At 34.7% G+C, this 26,678-nt stretch overlaps 1 protein-coding gene across 1 annotated transcript in view; it reads left to right on the forward strand.

Annotated features, from left to right (window-relative positions):
* The window catches only part of VWC2L (von Willebrand factor C domain containing 2 like), a 167,891-nt gene that overhangs the window by 22,829 nt on the left and 118,384 nt on the right, over positions 1–26,678 (forward strand). The window contains exon 3 of the mRNA XM_004033162.4: positions 2,484–2,613. Coding sequence (XP_004033210.1) covers positions 2,484–2,613 — 130 coding nt within the window. The remainder of the gene's footprint in view (positions 1–2,483; positions 2,614–26,678) is intronic.

The following is a 26,678-nucleotide window of genomic DNA, read 5'->3' on the forward strand; positions in this document are numbered from 1 at the left end:
TATTTTTCTCATTTATGTTTTTCATTATTCAAACCCTATTCAAAAAATCAGATATACTCTTATCACTAAGCCTTGTGGTCTTAGATCTTCCTCAGAATATTTCTCAGTTTCCAATGCTTTATCGGTCTTTACTGGATTATTATCTGTTAACACTTCTCCCAGATGCCTGCACATCTAGTTACCAGGTTCCAAAGCTTGAAGATGCCGAGGTCTCCAAGAATGCAACACTTGTGGCAACCTAACTTTGGCAACTACGGTTTTCTAACTCACATTTGTAGAAAGTTAAAAAGCTCTAAGTTTCCATAATAATCTCATCATGCACCAAACACCCAAGTTAATGGACTTCTCTTTCTTAGCAGAAGCATCAGTACACAGAATGGTGATTCTTGTTACCAAGTGGCAGTCCATTATAGCAGTTAGGCTACTGGATTCAAATCAAATCCTGCCTTTGCCTCTTACTACCATAGGCCCTGGAAAAGTTATTAAACCTTTCTCAGCCCATTTCCTCATCTGTGAGATGAAGATAAAAACAAGTCTTGCTTCATAGAATTATTACAAAAAATAATTAAGTAGATATAGGAAAATTGCTTAGCACAATGCCAGTGTTTAAATTAGAATGGCCTTCCTCATCAGTGTTGGGAATCTAATAGTTCAACAAATCTTTCTTAAAGACTATAGTTATTTTGAAGTAAACATTTTGCATTTGAAAATTTAGGATTCTCTTCAGAATTTTTATTCCCTGAATCAGTCCACTAGATTTGCACAAACCAGCCCTTCCTTCAACAAGAAGGGAACCAGAAAGAATAAACAATGCTAGCTGTGGGGAAGGGATTATATTAGTGGCTTCCTTTTTCTCCCATACTGGCAGTAAATACAGTCCAAGTCTTTGCTGCATTTCAGAAGGCTATGTGAAAATACTTATTTGTAATTAACCAAGGAAAGGGGAAAGTTCAACAAGTCTGCTTGGGAATTTTAGATACCACGATGAGGTTTGCAAAATAAGGAGCAAAAGAGCAACAAGAGTTTCCATCTCTTATTTGCTAATTTTCTCCATTAAATAATGTACTGTAGGTTCTAATCTTTTTCTTAATTTGCTGAGATTATTTAGCAGAAAAGCGTCAGAAAAATCTCCACCCTTGAGAATGCAATAGATTTCTCTGAAATTTTTAAACACAACTCACCACATGGTAAAGAGTTTAACTGTACCCTTCAAAAATGCCATTGATCATGTTAACAAATAGCGATACTTTACCACAGATCCCATGGCTAATTGTTTTGTTCATACTAAATTTGAAAGCAAAGTAATTTAAAGTTAGGCTGTCATTCTCCAAGCAAAAAGCAAAGACAAAATGAATTTTTAAAATAATTAGTTGAAGGGTTTCCACTACAGACTGTCTGAGTTGAGAAGCACTGATATTACACAGATTGTCAGATCCAGGGAAGAAATAAGAGCTGACAAGGGTTTTGGACAGTAATCACTGAAACAAGGGAAGAGGGCTTTAATTAGCATAGTTTGCAGGTAAGAATCTGTGGCTTCAGATTGGAGGCAGAACTTTCTAAGAACAAATGGCTTGATTTGAGAAATGTGGACATTGTATGACTTCTGACACCACCAAATTTTCATTCCAGAATTTTAAACTGCTGTTCCATGAGAAAAGTAGAGCTAGAACTTACAAAGGATGAGAAAGTCAGAGGGTGGCCCCTGCTTTAGATTATTTGTGCCATAGGCAGTTTCTAGAAAGGAAATAGAAAATTCTAAACACTCTCTTTTCTGATGTTTAATTTTTTTCTCTCAATTATCATTTTTAGTTCCATTTTTAGAGTTTTTGACTCTTAAATAGTGGCTTTTTAGGCCAGTCGATTTGTTCATTCATAAAAGCAAGCAGGCAAGATGAAAGGTATTCACTACATATTTCAAGAGGCAGTACCTGGATGTTTGGTTCCCAAATGCAATCTTCTCTAATATTCACATTGAAAAAAAATGCCATTTAGAGTCTAAGTTAGCTTGAAAAAGAGTTCATACAAAGGGTACAGATGTCCACTTACCATTTTCTTGTTTCTCAGTAATTCTCCTCCTTTCTCAAGAAGAAGAAAATGACAGATGGCAAAAATTATCTTACACGTTCCAGTAGAATGCCTGTTTACCAGAGGAGGTCAGAGCAATCAGTACATCTGGAAAACAAACCAGGAGATGACATATTAGTTATGCAAATATTTCTCTGGAAAGTAGGAACATAAGATATAGGAAAAGTCATACACGGGTGCTTTTCTTGTTCACAGCAACCTGAGTGCAGGTTGTAATCCACTGTGACTTGGGTGTCTAACTTGCCTTCCACCAAGAGAGAATGATCACAGACATGGTAAATGGAATTAATACAGTAAAGCCAATATAATAAGCACTGATGTTTTGTCTTCTGACAGCATATGAATGTGCAAGCATTAAGTTATAGGAGAAAAGGGGCTAATTTTAGATTTGTTCCTAGCCCTCTCCATGTGAATGGTGTCGCTGTGAGCCCAGCAATGAAGTTCACTGTGTTGTAGCAGACTGCGCAGTTCCTGAGTGTGTCAACCCAGTCTATGAACCAGAACAATGTTGTCCTGTCTGCAAAAATGGTAAGACCACACTGCATTAGCTTTTGAAGAGGGGTTAGCACAAAATACAAATATTTCACTACTGCACAGCATTCAATGCAAGAGCCCTCTAAGATCTGCCTGTGGCTTTTCAATATGGGCATGGCGGATGTATATTTTTATCCCATCTTAAAGTGAAAATAAACCTGCAGTGGGTTTATTGTGCAGCTTTCCATCTGGGGAATTAAAGCTGTTGTAAGCTGACTTCGTTGTGATCCCTATTATTTCGTGTTGATTTAAAAGGAGTATATTGGAAAGAACACAGTACCATCCTTTTGTAGTGACTGCATTCCTCTCTTTTGTAGAGCCAATGAAGCAGTTCACCCCATTTTGTGGTGTATGACCCAGGATATAGGGTAGGGTAAATGCCAGGTATTTTGTTTTGAATGTAGATAAGACCTTAGGTTTAAAGTTAAATATAAAATTCAAGAAATATTAAATAAAATTAGCATTGCACTTAAATTGAAGTAATAAAGATTAAAAAGTTTAGGGCCTTTATTGTAGGTTTTTATTACAGTGGAACTGTGCTCTCACAGTAACTGCTATAGAGAGCAACTTGTTTTATTTACGACATTATAGGTTCCTTTTTGTCCCTCATGGAATGGAGAGGTTGAACCAACTATAATATCCTAATCACCCAAAATCAACATGATGCTGCAGAGAAGACAATGCAATGCTATAAACCCAAGACAGCGCATCAACAGAGCCAATAGCGCACTTTGCCTTATGACCATGTACTACCAAAAAGGAAAAAATAATTCTTTACTAGGCCACATTCCACAAATGTTCTGTCATTAATATCTGCTGGAAAAAGTGGTTCTAGCCCCTAATTAAGATAAGCTCACTCACTCTTATGCTGAATTCCTATGCCTTTTCTTGAGTTGGCAATGGCCATCTTTCTCTATTATTTTTTGCTCTGAATTTGGAGCTCACCTACTAATCTTTTCCTTTACAGAAGGGTAATTAGTAAAAATAAGCATAAAGATATCTTTTACCTTTTATAAAAGATAAAAAATATTTTTAAAAGATTTTTTAAGTTGCTCTGGTTATTTCTGATAATAATTTTTTTGTGTTTTGGTATCTTCCAAAGGACTTAATAAAAACCTTTGTGACATTTTCCAGATACAGGTTTTGCTATTTCTGATCATATAAATCCATTAACTTGAATATTAAGTTGCTCATCTCGCTCCTCTTTTTCTTCTTATCTCCTTTCTCCAATCTACCTGTCATGGTGACCACTCTCTCACTTAGCAGAAAGAAATAATGCTCCTGAAGTTCTAACTCATCAAAAATAAATATATGCAAATATATTAAATTTAAGACTTTAAAATTTTAAAGGGACTGAAGAAACCGGAAAAGATACAAGAAAGAACAATAAGAGGATTTAGTGGTTGAAAAATAGGACCTATGAGGACAGACACAAAGAGTTAGCATAATTTGTCCCAGAGAAGAAAGGCTCAGGTGAGACCAAACTGTCATAAAATATATGAATGGTGAGTCTAAAGTAGAAGAGAAAGTATTATTTTTCATTTTCTCCAAGGATAAAAGGAAGAAAAACTCAACTACCTAATCAATCTTTAAAAGTTGGATTGACAGGTCTTGGACTGAAGACTGCACTTTTTTTTTTCTTTTTTTCCCCTGGAAGCAACTGTCTAAACAAGTCCTTGAGGCTCTTGCCTTCCCCACATGGCTCTGGTTAGCTTTGTCTTACTTTTAGCTTTGTCTCACAATTATGGTTATAGTTAAAATTTCTTGTCTAGACACATCCAGCATATTCATAGAATTAGAACATGTAAAGCATACGTTTAAAACAGTTTTTACACATGCATCTATCACATCCTTCTAGCGACCCTACACTAAAGCCCATAATATACCCAGAGTTAATGTCTATGTCATATGTTAAATCAGCCACTACAAACTAGTTACACTTAATTTGATGTCGCCCAAGATTATCCTATTTCTCTCAACCATGTCAGAGTAGAAATTTTTCTCCAAATGAAATCCTCTTTTTACAAAAGTGTATAATGAATAGACTTCACTTGTTCAATCAGTTAATTAATTAGTAACCACTAGTATTTCTGATAAACAGATGCTAAGTACACAAGGTATGTTAAGTTTTCTGATATTTTTTAAATCATGAAGCACTATGAAATGGCCACTTCTGTTCCCTCTTGGTACTCCCAAACAAATTTTCTTTTCTTAAATAAGGGAAATGAATCTGAATTTAAATTAGTGGAAGGACTGATTGTAATGTAACATTATGAGATGTTATCTTTTTGTTATTAAATGCCGCTAGTTAGTCACATATGCCCAAAACTAAAGTATAATCATTGCCAAAGAAGAGTATATCAAGAACCAATGAAGACACCTATGACCACCAGTGGTACCAATAATTTTATTGAGAAGACAGACTGAGTCCCAGGTTTTGTTGGCTCTCATTCTAAGCCTAGCCCAGAAAACAGAAATAGATGAATGATATATAGAAGACATGGAGGAAAAATAAATGTTTATTATGACAGTATAACTGGAATAACTTAAGTTTCCAACACATGATTTAAGTCTATCTCATTATATATGGTTATTAACTATTACCATAATAAATATGCCCATTATAGTATAAACTATTTTAAATATAGTTGCTATGTCATAGATTTTTAAAAATCAACAATAAGCTAAAAATATATCCTATGGATTCAAGGTAGATGCAACTAATTTTAACTTATAAACAGTCATAACATTTTCTACATTTTCTTAAATCTTCATAAATTGTTATTTTGGCGGGCAAGTAATTTTCAGTTTGCATAAATGCTTATTATCTTGGCTGTCAAATACTTTGGTTTTTCATATTAAAATTGATTTTTCTGCCTTCCTGAATTACAACTTGCCAAAAGCATGAGGCATTAAAGTTATAAAACTTTTAAAATATGATTTAAACTTTATATTAAAGATATAAACTTTTGAATGTGATGGAATCCATCACACCTAACCTTATAACTCAACATTCAGCTAATATAGAAATATTTGTTTTGATATTATTTAAGAGCAAACAAAACAAAGAAAGATAACAATATGTACATAGTTTTTCCGTAAAACTGTTTACCAATGAAAATAAACAATTATCTTTGGAAATAAATATTTTAATATTATAAAGTGCAGGGTAATCTACTCCCTAAACAATGGTACCATGTCTTTATTCTTGACAATATAATTTTAAGAATAAGTTTAAGAACATATATTTCCAGGAATTTAATTGTGTAAAGAAGAGAGTTTTAAATTTTCTTGTCTCAGTGATTACCATAAACAAGATTTTCAATGGTTATCAATGACTATACCCAACAGTAATCTATTCACATTAAAATTAGTTCAGTACCAAGAACAGTCTATCGATTTAGCCTGAATAAAATAAAAACACTAAGGAAAGATATGAATGACTGGACAGAGTCTATGTAAGACACATAATAGGAGGAAAAAGATGAGAGTAATTTTTATTTGGTGAGAATTGGGGGGATTGACATAGGAATTTATTGTTTCTAAAAATATTATTAAGCATTTATTTCCCTTTCCTTTACACAGCTCCAAGAACTAGCAATACAAATGCCTTCCTGAAAAATATGACATTTTCAGACTGTTTTTCTTTCCCTGAGATTGTGTTACTTTGACCTATCTTTCAGCCCCGGGCCTTTCCATGTGAATTAATGAGCACTCTTTATGGATTTTTGTTTTTATGGTATGAAAAAAATAATTTAGCACAGCATCTGTTTAAAGAAAACATTATGGTTTGGAATGTCACGGCAATATTTCAAACATTTGGAAACCGACCATAAATTTGACTAGTAATGTGGCTATATGTATATATTATATATATAGCTAAGAATACCTATCATTTATTTTTGTATGTGAATTAATATTAATTTCAAACTCTTGCTCTGCAGCCACTCATTCCATTCTTCAGTTGTTCACACATTCTAATATTTTTGTCCCAAGTCATTAAGAATCCATATTTATAGAATGCTGAACATCTGCATTAAAAAATAAAATATGTAGTCAGTTATCAAAATATTTGATCATTGGAGCATCCAAATGACAGACTGCATTTTTTACATTTCATTAGCTGGTTTGTCAGTGAGTTCTGTGTTTTCACTGGAATACACAGTCAGTCATTATTCAAGGCTCAGAAGGAAATGTTACCCCATGAAAAATTTGAAAAGACAGAACGCTCCCACAAAATCCTGTACACACATTAAGTTTTCAGTTCCTTTCAACTAAATTAAAGTTGTCACAAGCCCTGTTCAAACATTTAATTCTATGTCCCTCACTCTCTTCTAGTTTAGTAGTGATGCAAATGGGCAGAAAATAAACGAGGCAAAGGGGCAAATATTAATAGAAAAGAAGAGGACAACAGAGGGGATGAGCCATGCACAATAAGAGAGAGAAGGGACTTCACAGGCATCCAATACCTTTTAAAGGTCCTTGGGAGAACATATTTGCCAAATACAATTGTTAATATCTCTAATACACAAAGAGCTCCTTAAAATAAATAGGAAAGGAAAACAATTCTACAGGGAAGGAAATTGGCAAAGAGCAAATAAAGGAAATTTACATAAGAAAATGAATTGTCTAATAAAATATATAAAAAATACTTAATCACCAAAAGGATAAGGAGATAGAAATTAAAACAATGGGATGCCAATTTTTTTTACTGATGATAATGTGGGATTGATGGTGCCTCATATCAGCAAAAGTATTGAGAAGAGTTAAGAGAGTCGAGAAAATGTTATAAATAAGAAATAAGAAACACAAATAAGAAAGAGAAGGGACTTCACAGGCATCCAATACCTTCCAAAGGTCCTTGGGAGAACATATTGCCAAATAAAATTGTTAATATATCTAATACACAAAGAGCTCCTTAAAATAAATAAGAAAGGAGAACGATTCTGCAGGGAAGGAAATGGGCAAAGAGCAAATAAAGGAAATTTACATAAGAAAGTGAGTTGTCTAATAAATATATAAAAAATATATAATAATCACCAAATGGATAAGGAGATAGAAATTAAAACAATGGGATGTCAATTTTTTATTGATGATAATGTGGGATTGATGGTGCCTCATATCAGCAAAAGTATTGAGAAGAGTTAAGAAAGAGTGGAGAAAATGTTATAAACTTTTTAAAAGACACTTTCTTTCAAAATGTTTGTATCCCTGAAAGTCAGCAGTTTCACCTTTTGTACTTTCTCCCACATTCACGTACAAAATTTTCACCCCATTTTGAGAGTGAAAAGTTGGGAGAAAACCTAATAATTCTTCACTGGGATAATTAAATATATAACAGCCTTTTAAAAGACTACTGATATTTTTACTGCCATGTAAAATAAAGCAAAAACTGTTTAGAAGAATACATATCATTTTGTATGTAATATAATGTATACTACATATCTAATGTGTACATTTTATGTTATATAATTTAAAATAAAATATGTATCTTATAATAAAATAAGATTTTTATTTTAAATAAGATACCTTTTTTTTTTTGGAGATGAAGTCTAGTTCTGTCACTCAGGCTGGAGTGCAGTGGCACAATCTCAGCTCATTGCAACCTCCACATCCTGGGTTCAAGTGATTGTCCTGCCTCAGCCTCCCAAGTAGCTGGGATTACAGGTGCCCACCACCACACCCGGCTAATTTTTGTATTTTTAGTAGAGACGGGGTTTCACTGTGTTGGCCAGACTGATCTCGAACTCCTGACATTGTGATCCGCCCGCCTCGGCCTCCCAAGCGCTGGGATTACAGGCGTGAGCCACTGTGCCTGGCCAATAAGATATCATTTTAAATAGATATTGAATTTGTATGTGTATACGAAAAAAGTTAAGTGGCTACATAATAGAATGTTAATAATGATTCTTTTAGGCAGAAGTAAGAAGGTAGAGAAAAGAGCTAAAGTCTTTAAAACATTAAATATTTATAAATTAACAAAAACAATAGATATGAACAGGTAGTTCACACACAAAATACAAAGTTTCATAAAATACAAAAATTATTATCTCACTAAAAAATCAAATTAGATTATTTTTAAACCCCTTTTTATTTTTGCATGTTGCATTGATAAAGTTCTGAAAGAATACACACCAAATTTTTAACAGTACCCAGTGATCAGAACAGGAAGTAAGAAGTGGAAGTAAGAATCTAGAAGCAGAGAACTTTGACATTTTATTTCACAGGACTCTTTATTAAATAATTTTTACAAATCTATATTTACAATTTAAAATATTTTATCAAACATTTGAAGAAAAAATAATCCTAATTTTATTGAAATTTTTCTAGCGAAAAGGCAAGAAAAAAGCTTTCTTTTTTTAAATGGTATATAAATTGATACAAACCAAAGATTGCAAACTAAAAAAATGAAGCTAAAAAGCTACCTTGCTTATGATTATTAATGGGGAAATCTTAAATAAAATACCATTACAAAATCCTTGATCTAAATCCCTGAGTTCTAGATTTTACAGAGGAAATGCAGTTCATATATTGTATAATATATTACTAGTGGTCTAGGAAAGCATTCTTCAATCAATTACATGAATATTTCTGCAACAAAATATGTAATAATGATACTAAGGAGACTGAATAAAAATAATGAAGAGTCTAATATCATCTCAGGTTAGGGTTTAATCTCACCTGAGTTTTTGTATCAAAGTCATGAAAAGGCCGGGCGTGGTGGCTCTCACCTATAATCCCATCCCATTGGGAAGCTGTAACGGGCAGATCACAAGGTCAGGAATTCAAGACCAGCCTGGCCAGCATGGTGAAACCCTGTATCTACAACAACAAAAAAAGCTGTCTGTGGTGCGTGCCTGTAATCCCAGCTACTCAGGAGGCTGAGGCAGAAGAACTGCTTCAACTTGGGAGGCAGAGGTTGCAGTGAGCTGAGATCACGCCCTTGCACTACAGCCTGAGTGACAGAGCAAGACTCCATCTCAAAAAAAAAAAAAAAAAAAACCTGGATTTTCAGAGATTGTCAGAAAGGCATTGTATATTTTGTTAGCAAACAGAAGCTAGCAGCAGATCAAAATAATTATGCAACCTAACCAAATGGGATTTACTAGGGGTCTGCAAAGATAGTTCAATATTAGGAACCCCGTTAGTATAATTTGCCTTGTTAGTCAATTGAGGAGAAAGAGCATGTTATTTCTATAAAATGACATTGTACATGAAAAAGCAAAAAGTAATGACAAATATTCTTGATAAAACAAGATGGAAGTGGACAATTTTTACATGATAAAAATATATCTACCTCAGTCTAAAAGGCCGGAGTTATGTTTAGTAGGTAAACACTAAAGAAATTCCTGATAAAGTCAGGTATAGACAAGGATGTCTACTATCATCTTACATTTCAGATACATAGATAGATGAATACATACATACTAGCTAATGTAATTAGAAAAGAGAATTCAAGGGAGGAAAATTGGAAAGAAGGAGGTAAAAAAGGTCACTATTTGCAGATGATATGTGATTGCATTCTTGAAAGCCCCAAGAAAATTGACAAAAACTACTATAAGCAAGAGAATTTAGTAAGATAACGGTACAAAATGAACGTGCAGATGTCAAAACATTTATATATACACATATACATATATAAAATAACACATATATGTATTAAAAGAAAAATTTGGCACTAGTGAATGATGCAGAGATATCAATAAAATATAATAGAAAGTTTAACAGTCCTAACTACATATGAAAATTTGGTATGCAATGAAGTTGTACTTCAAATCAATGGGAGAAAGCAGGTTTGTAGAACAAACTGTGCTGGGAAACTGGATAGTTATCAGAAAAAAAATTTAATACCTACTTTATCCCATAATTCTCATACAGAAAGAGCTCTTAGAAATTGATTGTTTTAAAAAGATCAATGACTCTATTTTTAAAATGGGCCAAAAACTTCAAAAGACATTCCAGAGAAAATGAATAAACATTAATTTGGGGGGATACATATTTTACAAAAGCCACAAAGTTTATTAAAACCTATTAAAAATAATAAGGAAACAAACCAGGTTTCTAAATGTAAAAACTCAAATTTATTAGGTTATCTAACAATAAATTAAATGGAAATTCTATACAATTTTCTATGGGATGTAACTTTTTAAATAAGTTGACAAAATAAATATTTCTTGTGAAAATGTTAAATACATGAAAAAATGCATTTGGGGCATTGGAAAATTCAACCTACCAGCTGTATTAATATATAAAGATGTAATTTTAACCAATGTGCTATTGGAACAGAAATAAACAGAAGTGACTAGAAAGTAAAAAAGTAACCTATGTGTGTATTACAATTTAGTATACAATTAAGGTGACATCCAAATATCTGATGAAAGATGTATTGTTCTAGAAAAGTTCATTTTTTTTAAGTGAAATTACATTGCTACCTTACCTATTATATAAAAAGATAAAAATAAATTTAAGTTGGATTAAAATTCTAAATCTAAAAAATCAAATCATAACGGTATGTTGAAAATACTGTAAATATTAACTTGTTCTGAGAATAGGGAAGCTCTTCCTAAACATAAAAGCAAATAGTTTCTAAAAGAAAAAATGTATGGGTAACATATCATTTCATCTGTAAGTTTTTTCATATATTAAAAGAAGATTGCTATCATGTTGAGTAGTTAGGTTAAGAAAAATAAACAAATATAAATAAGATAGCATCTAATTTAGGAAAGGTAAAATGTAACAAGCATTCTCACACACTACTGGTAAGAGTGTAAATGATATATGCTCTCTGAAGGGTAGTAAAAATGTATGGACCTTTAATGCAGCAATGACACTTTAAAAAATTGATCAAAAATAATGAAAGAATAATTTTAAATGGTGTATATGGATATAGTTGGTATAAAGTTGTTTGATAATAGCAACAATTTGGAAAAACTGAAACCTAAATATTTAAGAATAAAGTGACTGGTTAAAGAAACCATAGTATATCCATATGAACTACTAAGAAAGCATTTTAAGTAATATTATAGAAAAAAAAAAGCATTTCCCTCACAAATATGTTTACAATATTAAACTAATGAGCCAGAAACTATACATGTACGTACAAATATGTGTGTACGTATGTACATATATACATAGTTATAGGTCATATATAGAGAGACCCTATTTTTACTAAAAAGAAAATACATGTATAGGAAAAAGACTAGAAGGAAATACTTCAGAATATTAGTACTGCTTAACTCTATATGATATGATAACTTTATATGCTAATAGATAATTTTTATTTTCTTCCTTTGACGAACCTATATTTTCTAAATGTCCTGCAACAAGTACATATTATTAAAAAAGAAAATAGAATTTATAACCAAGATGATATAATTTTTTCTTTTACTAAAAAAAACAATAGCATGTTCGTTATGAGAAATTATACTATGACTTCTTATTAAAATTTGTACTCTGTCAACTAATTAGCCAACTAATAATTTCTACCACTTGACTTTTCAACACCTTTAACTATGAGATTCTTTTCAAAGCATTTAGAAAGCCTCATTGACCATTTTATGCATCTATTAGGGAAATTGCTAAAATATTCACTTAAGTATATCCATTTACATTTTTATGAAACTACGTGAAAAACCAGCTTTTTAAATTTGAGAATTGGGTGCAAATTGTCCACCTTAATTTAATATGTTCTCACTTCTTTTTAGGTAGACAATTAGTGATAAGCATAACAGACATGAAACAAACACACTGAACATGAAACATTTTCTGGCAGCTGCACACATACATTGGCTGCAGAGCCCCTGAAGCAGTTCATGATGCAAGCATGTCCTATGAAAGGCAGTTTCAAAGTCTGCATCTCTACAACTGAAGGTCAGAATTATCATATTCTTATAAAGTAGATGTCAAAACAGAATAATTATAAATAGCTATTTTAATGAGCCACAAACAATAATTTCCTATTTCTCTCATAAAGCTTCCTCCAAAATATGAAAGAAAATATTTATGTTTATATTCTCTTATACCAACAGGATTCCCTCTTAATTCATCAGCAAATTAGATTTTAGAAGTATTATTTTACAATGTTGACACAATAAAAATTAATGCCATGTTCATTTCCTGCTAATCATATCACTTCTAGAATTATCAGGGCTACCTGGTCTTCAAGAAAATGCAGAAAGGAAGGCTAACGTGCAAAATTTTGAACGTTTTCTGTGTTTCTCACTTAAGATATGGAAAATACTTGGGGACTATTTTTTCCCTAAGTAAATGTTTGAAATGTTGAGTCCAGTCCCCCCACAAAACATACATTTTCTCCCCTGAAAACAGACACATTAGGAAGTTGCATGCACTTCTTCAAGTGGCATGCAATACTTTAATGTTCAGTACCCCATTCTGCAGGACGCTTGAGAGACTGACGGAAGGGTTTTGAACACATACATATGGAATTTTTTTTCATAAACATTCATATAATCTTGGAGATAATCGGACTCAAAAACAGTAGCTAGGCATACTGTTGAGTGTATCCCTGAAAACTATTCTTAAACCTCGTTCCTGTCTCATTCTTGAACCTCTCTTCATTTACGGTTTTTATAGAATATTCCTGTTTTCTAGGATTGTAGACAGACTCTCTAATAAACCACCTCTGTGAAGTGTGCATGGTAGAAAATGGGAAACTGGGATCACCTTGGGAGTTGGATATAGTTTCAGAATTAAATGGGGTGGGGTCTGACTGGGAAGCGAAGGCATTCACTGTTGCCAAGATTCATGAATACCTAGAAACGATATCTCTCCAGAGAGGTTCAAACCACTGGCTATGGCAGAGCCTCACTGAAGGTGCAATACAACTCCTCAGTCTCAGGAGTGGTGAGTCTCCAGTCCACAGTGACCCCCAAGCTCTTCTTCACAGAGCCCAGACATCCATGTATCTCTCAGAGGTACCCAGAGATCAAGTGGTAACTGCTCACACTGAAGGCACAAATTAAGGTACACAGTCTAACTTCATCTAAACCTACTCTCTGATGTAGACATGCTAGGAAGTTACATTCACTTCTTCACTTCACATCAGCACTGGGATATGATACCCTAAGCTTTTCAGGGAGTTGGAATCCCAGAGCAAACTGTGCCCTACCACCCCACCACCATACCCTGAACTGGTTTTGTGTAACCTTTGTGCAGGCTGACAAAAATAAAAACAAAGCTGTGGTGTGTTCTTCATCCTTAAATTTAAATGCCTTCAAAAGAGTTCAGGCAAGATGAGCCTAGAAGGCCTCTAGGAGGTTATCCCTCTATCTTCCTCAGAAGTTTTACGCATCTGGAACAAGAGACTCTAATGTTCAGATTCCTCAGGCACAGAGTCCCAGATTCCCTCCGTCTAAACCTTCTTGGGCTTTTGCATCTCCACGTCATTGTTGAAGAAGGATGCTGGGTGGTCCTGAAAAGATCCCAACCCCTCCTTTCCCAACAGTCACTGTCTTACCCTCACTGCCTGGCTTGGAAATCTTAGGACTGATCTCATGATGCCCTTTTTCCCTGATTGTCTCAGACCCCACCAGAAGCCCAGAACCACCAGGGTATCCCTCAAACCCTGGACTGTGATCCCCATGTGGTTCTATGAGCTATGAGTTAACAACCCAAATCACCACTGACTAGTCCATTTTGCTGCTTTATTGTTCTCCACCATACCTACTGCCACATAAACAACTACTTTACCTATTGACTTACTGGTCTCCCCTCCTCAGGACGCAGGGGTAAACCCCATGAAAGCAAAGATTTCTATCTATTTTGTTCACAGTTGTATTCTTACTATGTACAACACATTGTAGATGCAAATATATATGTTTGTGAATAAATGAATCCACACACACCCATATTGTATCTTCAATATAGCTGTAATTAAATAAGAAGTCTGATTCTTTGAGTTATTTTAAATTACCTTTTGAAATGTATGTTTTCTATTTCATACAGAATAACTTTCACATGGAGAGTCTAGGATGCTTTGGGTGGTGGGAAGGAAGGTGCTTCTCAGAAGATTACTTTTATAATTAAGTTTGGTTTTGTTTCCCACTAAGATTAGCCTGCACATATTAACTGATAGGAGGCAGAGCCAGATGATCTAGAAAAGACAGATGGATTGCCAGGTGAAACCAAGTCTAGCTTGAACTTTTACTGTTTCATAATCTCACCATGGATACCTAAAGCTCCTGTTTATTAAGAACAGACTTCATGTAATGTGTGGGTCACTTTAGTGCAAAATTAATGTTATACATTACCCAGTATCATTCTCAATGATTTATTTATCAAATTCTAAAGTATGTTAATGTCTGCGAAACACCTGAAACATATCAGGGCTTAATAAACAAGAGCTAGTGTTACTTAGTAGTTACATTAATTATCATCATTAGACCAGCCATTGAGAAAACATGTGAAAAGGGCAGCTGTTCCCTCAGCAGGTACCATCAGCAATCACCCCTTTCCATCCTATTCTCCCAGCACTCAATGCCCTCTGAGTCATCCTACAGGCACCTATCCCAAGTGTCTTCTCCTCTATGGGCCAGGACCCTCCTGCTGTTCCCGTCATCCAAGGTTTGCTCTTCCCCACATTCCAACTAGTTGGGGCCATATTTTATGACTCAGTCATCTGATTAACCCCAAAATGCTCCACCTTGGGAAAATATAAACAACTAAACTGGTGTGTTTAATACCTGATGTCCCAGCTATTTCCCTCAAATGTTTAGTGGCATTCATTATGAAAATTGTAGAAGGGAAAGGGATTGCGAGTGTGAGAGTATTTTTGAATGTGTGTGGATACCTAGATATACACTGTGGTAGGCTAGAAGTATTGAGCAGCTTTTCTGTCCATCTCAGATAACATAGCATAGGGGGTTGATTGGACTTTTTAAGAGGTTACAAAGCCATGAGCATTGATGAAATATGTGATTTGAAGCATTTTGGTAAAATCAACAGAATTTAATGTGAAGACAAGAAACAAAGAAAATGTGCCTTGATATCAGAGCAGTGGGAGAAAAAATTGATTGTAGAAGATAATAGTTAATTCTAGATATCACATTATGTGACTTAAAAATAAGTCAGAAATATGGCATAAAACGCAAACAAAGGAAACTTGCAACCAATACCTCTTTTGACACACAGTGATTGGGAAATCCTCCAAGAATTGCTGTGGCAGTGGCAGGAAGCCCTTGCAGCAAGACCTCTGATATTTAAATGTAGCTCTGAGCTGCTTCAAATCAATCTATCAGAAATGTTAAACCTCTTTTGAAAGATATTTATGGTTGGATACCCCTCAATTGAGAAAGGGGAAATAGGAAGTTCCTGCATGCATACTTATTTTGCTTACATGTGCTTCATTTGTACAAGGTGATAGAAAAGAGCAGCCATAAATGCTACTGTTTGTCAGGGTGGATAACTAGCCAGCCCCGAGTCTTTCCTTCCTTTTACCCATTACTTTCATATGTTTTGCAGAAAGGTCCCTAATGCAATATATCTGCCTTCTGGAAGGCTAAGCTCGGTTACCTTCCCATGTTGTTAAATAATTAGATAGTTGGCAGTGTTGCGTCCAAATTTTGAAAGCCTCCTGCTCCAACTTTCTGTGTTAGGGTTTGAAATAGGGGCAAGATGCAGGGCACTGGGCACTGATTCATGTGTTTAAGGTATAGGGTTATTGATGTCTTTGGATTAGATGTGATGACTCCTTTGCGAATGGGGAAAGATGACGATGACAAGGAACCCAGGAGGAAGTCTGCAGTGAAGAGGAAAGCACGTGAGCCTTTCAAGCCAGAACTCCTGCAGGCTGATGGCAAAATCTTCATTGAATTCTTGTACTTATAGTAAGTGCAAGAGTCAGGTCTCAGCTGAGTGAAGTAATCAGCCCCCTATGCAGTGTCATCAGAGAAGGACAGAAAAGCTGTTCAACCCATCACTATGGTGACCCTTCTAGCCTATCACAGTATGTGTCTAAGCACCCACGTGGGTTCCAAAATACTCTCACACTCCAATTCCTTTCCCTTCTGAAATTTGCATAATGAATGTTACTAAAAATTTGAGGGAAAGAGTTGAAACATCAGGTATTAAACACATCAGTTTAGTTACATATATTTTCCTAATGTGAAGCATTCTTGTGTTAATCGTATAACTAAGTCATAAAATATGGACCCAATTAGTTGGAATATGGGGAAGAGCAAACCCTGGATGACAGGGAGACAGCAGGAGAATCCTAACCCAGAGAATAGAGGGCTCCTGGGATAGATGCCTGTAGGATGAGTCAGGGGGCAACCGGTGCTGGGAGAGTGGGATGGAAAGAGGTCTCTGTTGATGACACCTGCTGAGGGGAATGATTGCCCTTTTCACATGTTTTCTCAATGGCTGGTCTAATGATGATTAATATAACTACTAAGAGTAACACTGGCTCTTGTTTATTAAGCCCTGATATGTTTAGGTGCTTGAAGGCATTAACATATTTAACCTTTACAACAGTCCTATAAAGGGGAAATAATTATAATTACTAATTTGTGGAGGAGGAAGCTGAAGCTGAGCTAAAATAAGTAAATTGCCCTTAGATTGCTGAGTTTTGAACCACACTCCATCAAATTTCAAAGCCTGCGTTCTTAATCAGTAGTTCCTAAAGCATAGTCCCAGACCAGCAGCATCAGTATTAGGTAGAAGCTAGTTAAAAATGCAAATTTCTGAACCCATTCTAGATTTTTTCAATCAGAAAATTTGGGACTGGGACCCGCATTCTATGTCTTAACAAGGGCTCCAGAAATTCTGTTGCTCAAAGATCAAGAAATATATACTTCTTTTTAGGTGCTAATATTAAGAAATTCATTCTAAAAATCCTTCCTAAAGAAGGATAAGTGGGTGGGTGTAGGGGTGGGGGCAGCAAAAGCTGAAATAATTGTCATCCAATGACTACCTGTGAGAATGTTCTACTAAGACAAGAAGAAAGATAAGGCTGGAAAGGAAGGGTCAGACCCCAAAATGCCCAGGAGTCAAAGCAAAACCACCTGGATTGGAGAAGATCTATGAATGCTAAATCTCAGTAGGGGCAAAGGCAAGTCCTCCAGGGCCTAGAAGTGGAAATAGGTGGGAGATACCAGGGAGATAGTATTCAGGTTAAGCTGCCAAGAATGGCTATTCTTAAGGCTCATGGCATTTTTTAATAACAAAGTCATGAGCATTGAGAGCTAACTTCAACCAATTTTTAAAGGCAGCAAAAGTCACTCAAGAAGGCACAATAATGAAAGGAAAGGCAATGTGAGATGAATAATGGTTGCTAATTCCTTTTTCATTCATCAGAGTCTTTACTGATGTATTATAAAGAAGTGCTTATTTCAAGTAACATATTCTTTCTGGATATGAGTCATGGCAACTATTAATAAAATTTTATGTCGTGATTTTATTTAAAAATCTTCATTTTTAAATAATTCTATCGAGATATAATTAAATAAACTGTACATTTTTAAAATATTTCCTGTTCTGACATGTATACCTGTGAAACTATTGTCATAACCAAGATAATACACATATTCATCACTCCTAAAACTTCCTTCAAGTTCCTTTGTAGTTCTTCCCTCCAGTCCTTCTCTGCCCCATCCCATTCCAGGCAATCTCTTTTCTGTTTTCAGTCCTTGTACATCAATTTGCATTTCCTAGCACTCTGTATAAATGGAATCATTCAGTATGCACTCTCTTTTGTTTTTGGCATTTTGTGTGTGTGTTTGTGTGCCTGGCAGGGTCTAGCTGTGTCACCCAGACTGGAGTGCAGTGGCACAATCACAGCTCACTGCAGCCTCAACCTCCTGGGCTCAGATGATCCTCCCACCTCAGCCTCCCAGTAGCTGGGACTACAGATGCACACCACCACGCTTGGCTAATTTTTTTGTAAAGACAGGTTTTTGCCATGTTGCCCAGGCTAGTCTGTACTCTCTTTCATCTAGCTTTTTTCATTCAGCATAATTATTTTGAGATTCATACATGCTGTGGCATGTATCAATGGTTCATTCCTTTTTTAACTACTTGATCACATAGCTACACCACAGTATAATTTATCTGTTCACTTGTTGATGGACATTTAGGTTGTTTCTAATTTTTGATTATTACAAATAAAGCTGCTAGAACTAAACAGAAGCCTTCGTATGGATACTTTCTTTTTTGAATATGCCTAGGAGTGGAATCCTAGATCATATGGTAGATGTATACGTAACTTTTTTTTTAATGCCAAAGTGCCTCAAAATGGCTGTACCATTTCAAATTCCCATAAAAAATGGGACTGCCAGTTTCTCCACCTCCTCACCAATGCTTGGAATTACCAGTCTTGTTTAATTTTAGCTCTTCTAGTAAACATGTATTGTTCTGTCATCGTGGTGTTAAGTTGCATTTTCCTAATGACTAGTGAGGATTAGTGTCTTCTCATATGATATGTTTCCACCTGTGTATCTTCTTTGGTGAAATGTCTGTTCAAATCATTTGCTCATTTTTTTATTAGCTTGTTCTTGAGTTTGGAGAATTCTTTATATATTCTGTAGACAAGTCCTTTATGATACATATGCTTTGCAACTATTTCCCATCAGTCTATGGCATGTCTTTTCATCCCTTCCACAATGTCTTTGGGAGAGCAGTTTTTAATTATAATAAAGTATAATTTATCACTATTTTATGAATTGTGCTTTCGGTTGTAACCAAGAAATCTTAACCTAACTCGGTCAAAAAAATATTTTTCCTTTGTTTTCTCCTATTAGTAGAAGTATTTTAGTTTCAGGTTTTCATTTATGTCCATGATTCATTTTGAGTTAATTTGTGAATATGATGCAAGAAACTGATTGAAGATTTTTTTAAATATGAATATCCAGTTGTTTTAGCACCATTTGCCAAGAAAACTATTCCTTCTCCACTGAACTGCATTTGTGTCATTGTTAAAAATCAGCTGTCTATGCTTATATAGAAATGCAATAATTTCTGAACCCTGTATTCTGTTTTACCAAAGTTGTTTAGCTGTTCTAGGTTCTTTGATTTTCTATCTGAAGTTTAGAATCAGTTTATCAATTTAAATCTCCCCTCATAAAAGTATATTGGAATTTTAATTGGTATTTCATTGACTCTATACACCCATTTGAGGAAAATTAGCATCTTAACAATACTGAGCCTTCCAATTCATGAATATGGTATGTCTCTCCATTTATTTAGTTCTTCCTTAATTTCTCTCAGCACCATTTTGCAGTTTTCAATGTACAGGCTTTTCACATATTTGCTCAGTTTTGTCCCAAAGAATTTTGTTTCTTTTTTTTTTTTTTTTTTGAGATGGAGTCTCGCTCTGTTGCCCAGGCTGGAGTGCAGTGGCACAATCTCATCTCACTACAACCTCCTCCCAGGTTCAAGCACTTCTCCTGTCTCAGCCTCCCAAGTAGCAAAGATTACAGGCATGTGCTGCCACACCCAGCTAATTTTTTGCATTTTAGTAGAGATGGGATTTCACCTTGTTGCCCAGGCTGGTCTCGAACTCCTGAGCTCAGGCAGTCCACCCGCCTCTGCCTCCCAAAGTGCTAGAATTACAGGAGTGAGCCACCTCACCCAACCTTTTAAATACTCTTGTAGTTAGTATGGATTTTTAAAGATTTTCTGACTATTTGATACTAGTATATAGAAATAGAATTGATATTTATATATTGCTCTTGGGTTCTGAAACGTTGTTAAACTCAACTATTGGATCTAGTAGCTTTTTATTTTATATGTGTGTATGTAGATTCAGTTGAATTTTCCACATAGACAATCATGTTGTCTGTGAATAAAGACAGTTCTATTACTTTCTTACCAATTTGGATGCATTTTAGTTTTTTATCTTATTGTGCTTTTTAGAACATCCCATACAACGTTGAATAGAGATAGTAAAAACTGTACATTCTTAGGTTGTTCTGATCTTGTAGGATAATCATTCAGTCTTTCCTAAGTATAATTTTATTAATAGGTTTTTCATAGATGCTTGTTATCAGTTTGAAAAAGTCCCCTTCTAGTAGTACTTTACTAAGATTTTGTGTGGGTTTTTTTTTTTTTTACTCAGGAATTGATGTTGGATTTTCTTAAAGGATTTTTGTGTGTCTATTGAGATAATCATGTGGGGTTTATGTTAGTTTACTAGTATACTGAATTACATTGATTGATTTTCAATTTTTTTTTTTTTTTTTTTTTTTGAGACGGAGTCTCACTCTGTTGCCCAGGCTGGAGTGCAGTAGCGCAATCTTGGCTTACTACAAGCTCTGCCTCCCAGGTTCATGCCATTCTCCTGCCTCAGCCTCCGAGTAGCTGGGACTACAGGCGCCTGCCACCACGCCCGGCTAATTTTTTATATTTTTAGTAGAGATGGAGTTTCACGGTGTTAGCCAGGATGGTCTCGATCTCCTGACCTTATGATCTGCCTGCCTCATCCTCCCAAAGTGCTGGGATTACAGGCTTGAGCCACCGTACCCGGGCTAAGTCAACTTTGCATTCCTGAGATAAACCGCACTTGTTCAAAGGTACTGTCCTTTTTATATAAGATCGATTTTGATTTGCAAAAAATTTTTTAAAAATTGGTCATCTAAGCTTATGAGGCATATTATAGTTTTCTTTTCTGTTGATGCATTTATCATGTTTGGGTATCAAGATATTGCTGTCAGCATAGAATGAATTAGGAACATAGTCTCTCTTATTCAATTTTCTGGAAGAGTTTGTATAGAATTAGTATATATATATATGTTAAATATTTGATAGAATTCACCAATGACCTATGATACTATCTGAATTTCAGTTTCCTTTGTAAAAAAGATTTTTAAAATAAATTTATTTTATATTTATAACCATGAGTTAGCTTTGGAAGTTTGTATCTTTAAAGAATTACACCATTTTATCTAAGCTGCTGGATTTATGGTCATAAAGTTGTTAATAATATTCCCTTAGTAAACTTTTAATATTTTGATTCTATGTAATTTCAGCTTTCTCATTTTTTAACCAATATATGTGCACATACTTATGGGTTACATTTAACATATTGTCAAATGCATGGAATGTGTAATGACCAACTCCGAGTATTCAGGATATTCATCGCCACTAGCATTTATCATTGCTATGTGTTGGGGACATTTTAAGACCCCTCTTCCAGCTATTTTGAAATATACAATATATTGTTTTAACTATAGTCACCTTACTTTGCTGTCAAACATTAGAACTTATTCCTTCTGTTTGTTTGTACCCACCAACCAACATAAGATAATCCCCTCATTAACTCACCGCAGAACAATCTCTCTCCCCTGCCTCTGGTAACTATCAATTGACTCTCTAGCTCCATTAGATTAACTTTTTTAGCTCCCACATGTAAGTGTAAACATGTGAGTATTTCTCTTTCTGTGCTTGGCTCATTTCACTTAATGTCCTCCAATTCTATCCAGGTGGCTGAAAAAACCTATGTCATTTTTTTATATCTGAATAGTATTTCATTGTGTACAGATACCACATTTTCTTTATTCATTCATTGACAGACACTTTGGTTGATTCCATATCTTGGCTATTGTGAATAGTGCTACAGTAAACACGGCAGTGATGGTATCCCTTTGATATACTGATTTCCTTTCCTTTGGATAAATACACAGTAGTAGAATTGCTAGATCATACATTAGTACTGTTTTTTAGTTTTCTAAGAAATTTCTGTACTGTTTTCAATAATGGCTGTACCAATTTATAGTCCCATTAACAGTGTATAAGTTTCCCTTTTCTCTTCATCCTCACCAGCATCTGTTATTTTTTTGTCTCTTTCATAATAGCATTTCTAACTGGGGTAAACTGATATCTCATTGGGTTTTGACTTGAATTTTCCTGATGATTAGTGATGTTGATCATTTTTTCATATACCTGTTGACTATTAGCATGTCTTCTTTTGAGAAATGTCTGTTCAGATCCTTTGTTTACTTTTTAATGTGATTGTTTGGTTTTTGTTTGGTTTTTTTTTTTTTTTTTTTTTTTTTTTTTTTTTTTTTTTTTTTTTTTTGCTGTTGAGTCCCTTGTATATTCCGGACATTACGCCTTTGTCAGATGAAAAGTACACAAATACTTTCTCCCATTCAACTTACTGTCTCTTTACTCTGTTGATTGTATTCTTTGCTGTGCAGAAGCTTTTTAGTTTAATATAGTCCCATGTGTCTATTTTTATTTTTGTTGCCTGTACTTTTGAGGCTTTAGCCATAAAATATTTTCCTAGACCAACATCCTGGAGATTTTCTCCTATGATTTCTTCTACTAGTTTTATAGTTTTGGGTCTTACTTTTTTTTTAATACTTTAAGTTTTAGGGTACATGTGCACATTGTGCAGGTTAGTTACATATGTATACATGTGCCATGATGGTGCGCTGCACCCACTAACTCGTCATCTAGCACTAGGTATATCTCCCAATGCTATCCCTTCCCCCTCCCCCAACCCCACCGCAGTCCCCAGAGTGTGATATTCCCCTTCCTGTGTCCATGTGATCTCATTGTTCAATTCCCACCTATGAGTGAGAATATGTGGTGTTTGGTTTTTTCTTCTTGTGATAGTTTACTGAGAATGATGATTTCCAATTTCATCCATGTCCCTACAAAGGACATGAACTCATCCTTTTTTATGGCTGCATAGTATTCCATGGTGTATATGTGCCACATTTTCTTAATCCAGTCTATCATTGTTGGACATTTGGGTTGGTTCCAAGTCTTTGCTATTGTGAGTAATGCCACAATAAACACACGTGTGCATGTGTCTTTATAGCAGCAAAATTTATAGTCCTTTGGGTATATACCCAGTCATGGGATGGCTGGGTCAAATGGTATTTCCAGTTCTAGATCCCTGAGGAATCGCCACACTGACTTCCACAATGGTTGAACTAGTTTACAGTCCCACCAACAGTGTAAAAGTGTTCCTATTTCTCCACATCCTCTCCAGCACCTGTTGTTTCCTGACTTTTTAATGATTGCCATTCTAACTGGTGTGAGATGGTATCTCATTGTGGTTTTGATTTGCATTTCTCTGATGGCCAGTGATGATGAGCATTTTTTCATGTGTTTTTTGGCTGCATAAATGTCTTCTTTTGAGAAGTGTCTGTTCATGTCCTTTGCCCACTTTTTGATGGGGTTGTTTGTTTTTTTCTTGTAAATTTGTTTGAGTTCATTGTAGATTCTGGATATTAGCCCTTTGTCAGATGAGTAGGTTGCGAAATGGTGCTGGGAAACCTGGCTAGCCATATGTAGAAAGCTGAAACTGGATCCCTTCCTTACACCTTATACAAAAATCAATTCAAGATGGATTAAAGACTTAAACGTTAGACCTAAAACCATAAAAACCCTAGAAGAAAACCTAGGCATCACCATTCAGGACATAGGCATGGGCCAGGACTTCATGTCCAAAACACCAAAAGCAATGGCAACAAAAGACAAAATTGACAAATGGGATCTAATTAAACTAAAGAGCTTCTGCACAGCAAAAGAAGCTACCATCAGAGTGAACAGGCAACTTACTTTTAAGTCTTTAATCCATTTTGAGTTGATTTTTTATATGGTGAAAGACACTAGTTTTATTCTTTGCTTATGAACATCTACTTTTCCCAGTACCATTTATTGAAGAAAGTGGTTTTTTTCCCCCACTATGTGTTCTTGGCATCTTTGTCAAAAATCAATTGGCTGTAAATATATGCATTTATTTTTGGGTTCTTTATTATGTTCTGTTGGTCTGTGTGTTTGTTTTTATATCAACAGCATAATGTTTTGATTACTATAACTTTTTAATTTATTTTGAAGTAGTGTGATGCTTTCAGCTTTGTTCTTTTTGCTCAAGATTGCTTTGAGTATTCGGACTCCTTTTTTATTCCATACAAATTTTAGAATTTTAAAAAAATTCTGTGAAAAATGTTATTTGTATTTTGAAAGAAATTGCATTGAGTCTGTAGAATGCTTTGGGTAGAAGCATCCTTTTAGCAACGTTCTTCTGATCCATGAACATGGAATGAACCTCCTCACTTAAATTTATTCCTAGACAGGTTTTTGGTGGGGCAAGGATTAGGTATTGTAAAGTCTTGTAATTCCTTTTAAAGGAATTAAAGTCTTGATTTCTTTTTCAGCTAGCTCATTGTTGGTGTATAGAAACACTATTGATTTTTATGTGTTGATTTTGTATTCTGCAATTTATCAGACCCAAAAGTTTTTGGTGTAATCTTTAGGTTTATTAACATCATATCTGCAAAGAGTGGTAATTTGACTCTCCTGTATCCAATTTGGATACCTTTTATTTCCCTTGACTGGTTGCTTTGGTTGTGGATTCAAGTACTGCATTGAGTAGGAGTGGTGAAAGTGGGCATTCTTGTCTTGTTCCAGTTTTTAGAAAAAAGACTTTTAGCTTCTTCCCATTCATTTAATTTTAGCTACATGTTTGCTATATATGGGCTTTATTATGTTGAGACATGTTCCAAGCCTAGTGTTTTTATCATGAATGGATGCTGAATTTTATCAAATGCTTTCTCTGTGTCTCTTGAGATGATCATAACGTTTTTGTCCTTCATTCTTTTGATATGATGTATCACATTTATGCATTTGGTTATGCTGATCCATCCCTACATCTCTGGAAGAAATCTCAGTTGATCATGGTGCATTATCTTTTGCATATGCCATTGAGTTTGATCTGTTAGTATTTAGTTGAAGATTTTGGCATCTATGTTCTTCAGGAATATTGGCCTGTAGTCTTCTTTCTTCTATTGTTTCCTTGTCTGGTTTTGGTATCAGGGTGATGCTGGCTTCAGGAATGAGTTGGAGAAATTTTCCTCCTCTTCCATTTTTTTGAATAGTTTGAGGACAATAGGTTTTTCTTCTAATGTGGCAGTAAAACCATCAAGTCCTGGGCGTTTCTTTGTTGGGAGACTTTTTATAACTGATTCTATCTCATCACTCATTATTGGTCTGTTCAGGTTTTCTATTTCTTCCTGATTCAATCTTGGTAGGTTGTATGTGTCCATTCCCCGTAGGTTTGCAGTATGTTAACATACAGTTTTTCATACAAGTCTTTGGTCATCTTTTTTATTTCTGTAGTATCAGTTGTAATGTTTCCTTTTTCATTCCTGATTTGTATGAGCATCTTCTTTTTTTCATGGTTAGTCTACTTAACAGTTTATCAATTTTGTTTATCTTTTCAAAAAGACAACTTTTTGTTTCCTTGATATTCTATGTGGATTTTTTTTAGCTTCTAATTTGTTTAGTCTGTTCTGACTGTAATTCCTTCTTTCTTTATACTCATTTTGGGTTTTGTTTGTTCTTGCTTTTCTTCTTCCTTAAGGGGCATCATTAGGTTGTTTATTTAAAATCTTTCTACTTTTCAGATGTAGGTGGTTATTGCTATAAATGACCCTCTTAGCACAGCTTTTGCTCTATTACCATGGGTTTTGGTATGTTGTGTTTTCATTCCATTTGAGAATTTTTTCAGTATCTTAATTTCTTCTTTTACCTAGTGGTCATTTAGGAGCATATTGTTTAACTTTGATGTATTTGTACAGTTTCCATAGTTGTCTTATTAATTTCTAGTTTTATTTCATTGTGGTCTGAGAAGTTACTTGGTATAATTTTGAATTTTAAAAATGTGTTGAGACTTGCTTTATGGCCTAACATATGGTCTATCCCAAAGAATGTTCCGTATGCAGATGAAAAAAAATGTGTATTCTGCTGCTGTTGGATAAAATATTCTGTAAATGTCTGTTAGGTCCATTTGGTCTAATGTGCAGTTTATATCCAATGTGTCCTTGTTGATTTTCTGTGTAGATGATGTCCAATGCTGAGAGTGGTTTGAAGTCCCTAACAATTATCGCATTGGGGTATATCTCTCCTTTTAGATCTAGTAATATTACTTTATATATCTGGATACTCTGGTGTTGGTGCACATGTGTTTAGAATTGTTATATCTTGTTGCTGAATTGATCTCTTTATCATTATAATAACCTTCTGTATCTCTTTTTACTAGTGTTGACTTGAAGTCTGTTGTATGTTACACAAGTGTAGCTACTCCTGCTCAC

This window comes from Gorilla gorilla, chromosome 11, assembly GCF_029281585.2.
Source record: "Gorilla gorilla gorilla isolate KB3781 chromosome 11, NHGRI_mGorGor1-v2.1_pri, whole genome shotgun sequence".
NCBI classification, from domain to species: Eukaryota; Metazoa; Chordata; class Mammalia; order Primates; family Hominidae; genus Gorilla; species Gorilla gorilla.